The sequence below is a fragment of the Cryptomeria japonica genome, chromosome 8, assembly GCF_030272615.1.
Source record: "Cryptomeria japonica chromosome 8, Sugi_1.0, whole genome shotgun sequence".
Lineage (NCBI taxonomy): Eukaryota > Viridiplantae > Streptophyta > Pinopsida > Cupressales > Cupressaceae > Cryptomeria > Cryptomeria japonica.
The window spans coordinates 25,484,350-25,492,694 of record NC_081412.1 but is presented as its reverse complement, the minus strand read 5'-3'; the positions used below and the strand labels follow the sequence as shown (position 1 = coordinate 25,492,694).

The window sequence follows — 8,345 nt, the reverse complement described above, 5'->3', positions numbered from 1 at the left end:
ACATATAAGGCGTAGAAGAAAATGGTAGCAACTAAGAACTCTAGACTTTTTTTGTTGTTTCTTGTATATGACTATGATGGATGTAATAAATAAAAAATATATAAAAGGTAAGAGTAGATACGTATAGACTAAAGATGAAGAATAAGTAAAAGTGAGGAATGGGCCCAACCTTACACTATTTGTCAATATGTAATTCTATTAAGGCATTCCACCAAATCAGCCCAAAACTAAATGGAAATTAGTAGGGATATATAAATTTCACCTTTACAAATATTAAGTTATAGGTGGCCTTTTGATGGAGATCTGATTTGTTTTTTCATAAATGTATCTAAAATAGCGGATGGTAGCAACTAAGAACTCTAATATGGAAGTACTTCTCAAAAGTCATAAAGATTCATAAACGTGTTTGTCAAATGTAAATTCAGATGAAATTTACTCAATCCGGACTTGGATTCTGACTTCCACATATGCAATAACAGAAACTAGACCTTTAACATTAAATCTTACGCCTTCCCAAACATTGAATCCACAACTTCAAATTGTTAAAAGAACTGGAGTCGAATAAGAGTTCAAACATACATCTAGTCGAATAAGAGTTCAAACATACATTCTCCTCTTCTAGACATGCTATCTGATATGAGGACCTCATTTAGGTAACTAGTGGCATCTAATGCTTTACAATTAAGTATATCTATGCCAGGTAAATAAGTAACTTCATCGGCACTTCTCAGTCTCCTTAATGCTAAAGCGTGTTCTTGTTACTCCTGGAAGTTGTACACACAGGTTCCATTGTCACTTCTTGCTGTTGGGTCGAAATTTTCTGCATTTGGGTCTGTGCAACCTTCAGGGACGGGTAAGTTCACTTGCTGTGCAGCCTTACCTGCAATTACCACAACAAAAGCAACATTCATCTATTTCTGACTCTCTGTTTGCACAGCTCCTCAAGTTTGAGCTACATACAAATTCTTTAACAGTAATATTATTGTTTTAAGTGATGTTGGCCTAGAAGCCTAAAAGTAAAGGGCATGTCATCTGTTGCTCTTATCAAGCACCATAGGCACATTCTCAAGGATTTACCGTAAGATCAAAGTACATTGGATAATATACTCAGATAGAAAAATCTATCATTGATTCATTGTACCAACCCAAATCTCTTAAACAACTTAGTCATTGAAGCTTATCAATACAAAGTACTTTTTTTTATTGAAATTGTTGCTTCTATTAGTACAAGCAACGATTCATGTTTAGGTCACAGATTCTTGGAAAATGGAAAATGAAATTACCGACCATAGAAGGCACCACTTTTAATGGCATCCTCATTAGCGTCCCCAAGAGCAGCTTGAGACATGTACTTATCAGCCAATTGCACGCGTTTCACATTCTCTTGCTCTTTAACTAACATGTTTCCATACTCAAGAAGTTTCTCGAGTGTCATTGTAGGCTTCTGGAAGGTTGGAGGACCATCCCTTGAGTTGACTAGCTTCTTCCCAATGCTCTCTACCCCAACTTCTGATATCCACTTTCTCACCTCATCATCATATACCCTCGCTCTTATGGCACCAAAGAAATCTGCAACAGTCGGTTCAAATCAGACTTAGTACATGTTGACTATTTCGCATAAATTTACAGACTTTTGGGTATAACTGTAACTAGTTACTACCATTTAGTTCAAGTAGAAATTGGGATTAGCCAGGTTATGTACACAAGGAAAACATTTTAGGCCAAACACTGAATTCGTCCTTCTTGCAATACTAGACACTTGGGGGAAAAAATTTACTTGTAGATTTTGGCAAAAGCTGTTATGAGTACACTTACCAATTGACTGGCCAGGGAAAGAATCCACAATCGTGGCAACGGCCTCTTCAGAAACATTGTCTGAGGAGAAAATTCCATTGCAGACTCCAATTCTGTCTTCCCTGGTTGGAGCCCAATAGAACTTCTCCATACGACCATCACGAATCAATGGGGCATACAGAGTTGAAAAGTCATTTCCTGTCACAACAATGGGAACACGGGGATTGTCTTCCTTGTTGTACATGCCAGGTAGCTGAACGCTAGTGGGATTATCTGCAATGTTCATGAGTGTGGCATTCACCATTTGATTGTTCACTGTATACTGAGTTGTGCCTCCCATTCTTCCCGCCCCTGCATCAAGATCATTGATGAAGAGGACGCACATCTTCCCTTTCTTAATCATATCCGCTGCTTCACGGTATCTTTGCCTAATTAGCTTTGCAGGCTCTCCCGCGTTTCCACTTTCAAGCTCTCCCGCACTCATCATGATTGGACTGTATACAAATCATAAAAGAAAAATTCACATTTAAACACAAATTACTCTTCACAGGGACAGAACTTATGATTTACATACCTTGTGTGTTATGCGCAATCTTTCTCTCAAATTGAAAAAACTAAACACAATCCCCATTTTAGATGCAAAAATCTAATAAAACCTAGAAGCAAACTCAATTGTCCAATCCAAGACTGATTTCCATTAAAACGACTCTATGCAACTCCCTATGGAAGAAATTATAAGACGTCACTATCCTCAAATTCATGCAGAAATTCATTGATGAACTATAAACAAAGCTTTGCGCAAACATCGTGATCCAAAGGGAAGGAAAAGTTGACTCACTTAATCCCCAGCTTTGAAAAAACAAGCTCACATTGGAACGATTTTCCTTGACCCTTGCCTCCCCATATACCCAAAATGAGAGGAATCTGAAATAAATAAGACACATACATCATAAATAATAGCAAAATAGATTGTCCAAAGAATTTAATCACGGTTCTTGAATCCAAAAAAATGATTCAAATCTCTATTACCTTTATGGTTGGCAAACTCATGAAGTTCTTGGCAATATGAACAACCAACTTATCCATGAAAGCAGGAGCAATGTAATACCCATCCTTAGTGTTGTCCCATAAAAGTCTGTTTATAGGATCAAATTAGCACTGTCAGATTATAGCAAAAGGTGTATGTATAAAAATATGTCTGAAATGTGGGAATGGGCGGGCACATTCCCAATGTTTTTGTGTCCACTCATCCAGCATTTCTATCTCTATATATGATTATGAATTTCACCTAGTTGATATTAGACGATGTACCACCCAAGAAAATTGACACCATAACATTTATGACTGATATGTAAGCACAAATAATTGATTTTGCAGTGTAGAAACTTACGTGCGTTGGGCAGTGCTGAGATATTCATAGGAGCTCAAAACAGCATGGTGGGTACCATCTCCCATGGGAGCCTGAAAGAGGCTGTCAACCAGTCCCTTTCCTCGAGTGATATCCTGCTGGTCATCTGAAATATCATAGGCGAGCCCCTTCCACTTGTCCTTATCAGTTTGCTTTTTCTCGTCTATCTCAGCGCAAACTTTGAAGTTGTTATTGGGCTTTCCATGTCTCATTGGATTTGAAGAGGACTTTCTAACACTAGAGCCAAAGAAGGAGGAGTAACTTGAACCCAAAGTCTTTGGGCATGATACCTGGCCACTGCTTGACAATGCCATGGTCTGTGAAGAGCACTAAGAAACAAAAATTGTCACGACAAATTGATTTTATGCTGATGAAATTCATGCATCATATGAGTAATTTACAGTACAGTCCAATATACAGATTGAACACTAATGGGCTTGAGTATACTGAGCCTGAGTTTAGGAATGGGCCTTTAGATGATTACAAGTTGAGCATACCCATTGTCATAATTTATAATTTATAGTCCAATACCTATGTTGTCAGAAATGAGAAACGAGAAACAAAACGGAAACCCAACCAGAAACGGAAAATTTAAATTCCTAAAATACATTCTAATTACAAGTAAACTTGTATAAAATATTTATTTCTAAAACAACTTATATTATGTAAATTACTTTTAAAAAAAACCAAAATTATAGTATCTTTTTTACTTAAAATAACTTATAGAATTTACTTCATAATTTCTGAATTTTTTTTAGAAAAAACTCTTCAAAAATCAAACGCCCAACTCCCGTGAATATTTAGAAAGTTGAAAAATCCACATTGTTTGATGAACATTTTGAAAAACTTAGAAAAAAAGAGTTAAAAAATCTGCACTCTGCAGAAATTTTAGATGAATATTTAGAAAAAGTAAAGAAAAACATTCTTAAATTTCTGGCACCGCTGAGAAACCGGTTTCTCGAAGGTTGAAACAGGTTTCATCCGTTGAAACGGGAAATGGCAGGGTACCATCCCGTTTCTGGTAACAGAGTCACACAAATTGAACACTAATGGGTTTGGGTATATTGAACCTGAGCTTAGGAATGGGCCTATAGATGATTATAAGTTGAGCATACCCATTGTCATAAGTTAGATTCTAGCCTCAAGTGTTCATGACTGCACACACCCTTCATTGGGTGGTGAACACATACATTACATTAAGGTCCACCTATACCTCTAGATGTTCTATGGTTATTTAACCTAGATTATAATGAATTGGGTTGACACAGAACATGGATTATTTTCAGATAGAAACATAAATTGCACATGGGCTTATATAGATTAAACATAGTTAAACTTCAACTATATGGTTACATGATTTACAGATATACTTTTACAACTATGATCCCTACCTCCAATTGTCCTTGCTACATGTGGTGGGGAGGACTTGGGTCCTGTATATTATGCCATATAGAATGAATTACCTTAAATGAACATGCTATAATGGATTGGGTTACTCCAAAATTCAGAGTGGTGAACTGGGTTACTTCAAATGCAAATGAGTTGATGCGGACCATACAAAGAGATGTAGCGGTAGACATACCACAATGAACTAGATTGGTGCATTACACGACTCCACTAAAACAGGACCAATTTGAACTGCTTAAAAATACACAGAGGCATGTTGGGTTGGTGTAAAATCCATAAAGAGATGTTATAATGGACATATTATAGTGAATTGGGTCGATGCAACATGAATCTATTGAATGAAAAAAAAAATCAATTAAAACAAATATTCAGGGGAACTGGATTGCTTCAAAATGCATATATACAAACTGGGTTGCTGCAAAACATAGAAAATTTTGAAATAATGAACTTAACCTGGGTCATATTGATGGAACCAACAGCAGCTACAGAAGTGGCCATGGTGCGCTCTTTCCTGTTTCTTCCTTTACAGGAAGTGCAGACCTACGAGTTGTTGAAGATAAATGCAATCTCTGAATCACTGAAGACCATCCACGAGATGTATAGGGATGGAATTTCAGTCTCTTTATAGCAACAGACCCAATCTCCAAGCCCATGAATCTAAGCCACCAATCCTTGTCTTCATTTTCTTTTCTTTTATCTCTTTAAAAAAAAAAAATTTACACGATAATGCAATGAATGGCCGGGAACTTTTTAAGCCACAGAACGGGATCTGAGGATAAAGCACCAATTGCAATGTTTAACCAAGTCCTCGGCCACACAAAGGCAAACTAATTACCTAATTACTTTCAATTATTTGAGCTTGCTTTTCATGAATATGATCTTCAATAATTTAGGCTTACGTTGAAGATTGAATAACACGACACATATGTGGGTGCCATAGCTCTGATGACCTCATATTACCTTTCAGAAGGGAGGAAGAAGGAAAACTTGAAGAAGTTAAAAGAAACCAACTGTTCTTGATGACTGAATTAATAAGCCTTTTCATGCATTCATTTGATAAGGTACATTTTAGAGATCAAAGTTAGCAAGGCTTTTGACCCTGGCTATCTTGATCATTGCTTGATATGTGTCTTCATTCATCCTCATTCCTTAGACTAGGAAAGGGACCAAAGGATCATCAAAATGGTAATGAAATCTCAACTAATGTCTTCCCTAAGGTTTCAAACCTCCTCTAGACACACCTACTCCATTTGGCTTTTACCAGACTCTTCATCATGTGTCAAGTCACTTCTATCTCCTTCGTTTTTAACAACCAAGCTAAGAAAAGCAAGACCACCTCCAAGTCTTTCTTGTATTTTTAGTCTAGCTTTAAGACCTCTTAATTGATTACCATTTTGATGGCTTGTAGAAACATGTTTATTTGATAATTGAAGATGAGTTTGAGTCAAGCATCTAAAATTAATCTCTAGAAAATCATTTGCCTAATATTGGATTGTAGAGAAATGGTGGTCCCTATGCTCTCTATGGTCAATTATGGTATGCCCTACTATTTGATGTCAAAATTCTTTCTTTATTGTCCTATTGTCATTGTATCCAAAGGCCATCCAATACTATTTCCCATTTAATGCTCACTCTATGCAAGCATTTTACCCATTTAATTTTATTTTTTGATCCCACAAAACCTCCACCTCCCACTTGTGCAATCATTCACTCAAGTTGATATCCTCTTCCTCCCTCAACATATCGATTTCCAAATTAGTGAGTCAACCTACCAATATATTTCCTTCTCTATAGAAGTGTGAAATACAAAAATTTGTTGGGAAATAAATAGGTTCAATACCAAAGATTTTGAAAATCAATCTCTATCCAATATCCCAATGAAAGGATGAGATACAAGGCTTGGACAACTATAACATGAAAATCTGAAACTTATATAGAAATATAAAATTAAAGTTTCCTTAATGTCGAATAACTATGGTTAGATCCTTCTTCTTAATGATGCACAAAAACAACCTACATATCATGCTTAATAATCCTATCTTATATGTTAGACTATAAGAAAAAGGAATAAAGAATAACATCACCATAAGATAGAAACAATGGGGCATACATCATCAACATAAGAACACCACATAGCACAAGATTTATGTGGACAAACTCTGATGGGAAAAAACTCCACCAAGAAGAAAGGTCAAGTATGCATTATCAATAATAAATGTGATTAAAATAAATTCAATTTCATTCTCCTCTTTGTATCCAACATGGGAGCACCTATGTACTCGTGAACAACCTCCTTATGCCTCCCATTTTCCCTTGTTCATGTAGATTAACTCTACATTCAATCATTATTCATATATCCTATATCCAAATAGATGAATTTATAGAATGGAAAGAGCTCCAAAACCATCAAACAAGGCATCCAAACAAGGCTCTTCATTTCAAACAAGGTCACAACCCTTGGATTACCTCCATGGAAGTCAAAAGGAAATCAATTTTGGTTCCAATACTTTCCCTCCAACTTGGGTGCCCAACGTTGCAAGATAAACATTACAATAAATGTAATAAATGCTAGAATACCAAGAGACACATGTTGCCTCTTCCAAGATCCCACTTGGAGAAGCCTAAAGGTCACTCATTTTCCCTTCCTAAATCATTAATTATCTCATTCTAGTTGGTCATATGGGGGGAAAATAATATTAAATAATTATGTTCACAACCCACCTTTATCATTGCTAGTGGAATCCATAATCCCTTATGAATGTAATACAAACAATAGTGAGAATAAATATTACAAAATATTTTTCCAATACACCCGAAGTGCCTTAGGATAGTTTCCAAGGATGTTGGAACAATGTCATAGGATTTACAAGGTAGATAGCACCTTTATCCTAACATTCTTCCACTTGACATCATACATTGTAAATACACCCATAGGAAAAATATCCGTTAGCCATCCATATACCATTTGAATCTTTTTATCATGCTCTCATGCTCCAACAAGACACCTACAAAAGCAACCATGATAACCACCATCAAGCAAAACACTTCTCACATCCTCCAACATGCCACATATGGAAGAAAATGAACATGCTAAGGTGAACCATACCAATTGTTACTAAAACTTGCACCTATCTTTACATTAACATAAGAATCAGATTCAAATGGTAACAAAGGCTCCGAGTGATTGCCTTACTCATACCACCTAGAATAGCAACCATAACAAATTACAATTCATCCAAGCTAACCATACCTCAAACTAGGGTATACTAACATAGATCTAGAACTTCATGCCATCAACATATCAACTCTAAACTATAATAAATTCTCTGTATATACATCCTCCTATCTCAATGCAACATAGAAATGCACAAATGGCCACATTCAAGGCCAACTAAGAAAGTATACATCAACATTGAAACAATCTCATGGATATAGACAATCCACATCCAATTCATCCCATTGCAACCAATAGGTTGTGCACACCCATAAACTATATAACTCGTAGATCCTAATCCAATGAAACATACAAATTCGTCATCACACCAATATTTAGCAAGCCAAAATATCAAAGAGGATAATTAAATATATATCCAAAAATTCCCACTGCATGAGTAATGCCAAATTTGAAAATAGATAAAATCATACCAAGTCTATCTACACTAATTCACATAGAGGATGTAGCTAGTTCTACTATTACACACTGTTAAGGAACATACACTAATATGCAAATCCTGAA

General features: G+C 36.0%; 1 protein-coding gene across 4 annotated transcripts; it reads right to left on the bottom strand.

Moving 5' to 3' along the window:
* Positions 1–473: 473 nt before the first annotated feature.
* LOC131078562 (ribulose bisphosphate carboxylase/oxygenase activase, chloroplastic) lies at positions 474–5,351 on the bottom strand. 4 transcript variants are annotated; one of them, XM_058016295.2, is made up of 7 exons: positions 5,063–5,351; positions 3,185–3,519; positions 2,824–2,929; positions 2,633–2,718; positions 1,816–2,288; positions 1,284–1,569; positions 474–880 (listed from the first exon to the last, which is right to left on the bottom strand). In XM_058016295.2, the coding sequence occupies exons 1-7, from the start codon at positions 5,105–5,107 to the stop codon at positions 877–879; spliced, it is 1,335 nt and encodes a 444-aa protein (XP_057872278.1). In that variant the 5' UTR covers positions 5,108–5,351; the 3' UTR covers positions 474–876. The 4 variants fall into 4 exon arrangements, with proteins under 4 accessions (XP_057872278.1, XP_057872276.1, XP_057872277.1 ...); XM_058016293.2 differs by having other exon boundaries at positions 1,288–1,569; positions 5,063–5,291; XM_058016294.2 differs by having other exon boundaries at positions 3,185–3,531; positions 5,063–5,219.
* Between the last annotated feature and the right edge of the window lie 2,994 nt (positions 5,352–8,345).

Coding starts and splice junctions, on each gene's coding strand:
- LOC131078562 (XM_058016292.2), bottom strand. CDS start 5,107: ATGGCCACTTCTGTAGCTGCTGTTGGTTCCATCAATATGACCCAG. Junction 3,532..5,062: donor GTTCCATCAATATGACCCAG/GTTAAGTTCATT, acceptor TTTGTTTCTTAG/TGCTCTTCACAGACCATGGC. Junction 881..1,287: donor TAAAAGTGGTGCCTTCTATG/GTCGGTAATTTC, acceptor TGGTAATTGCAG/GTAAGGCTGCACAGCAAGTG.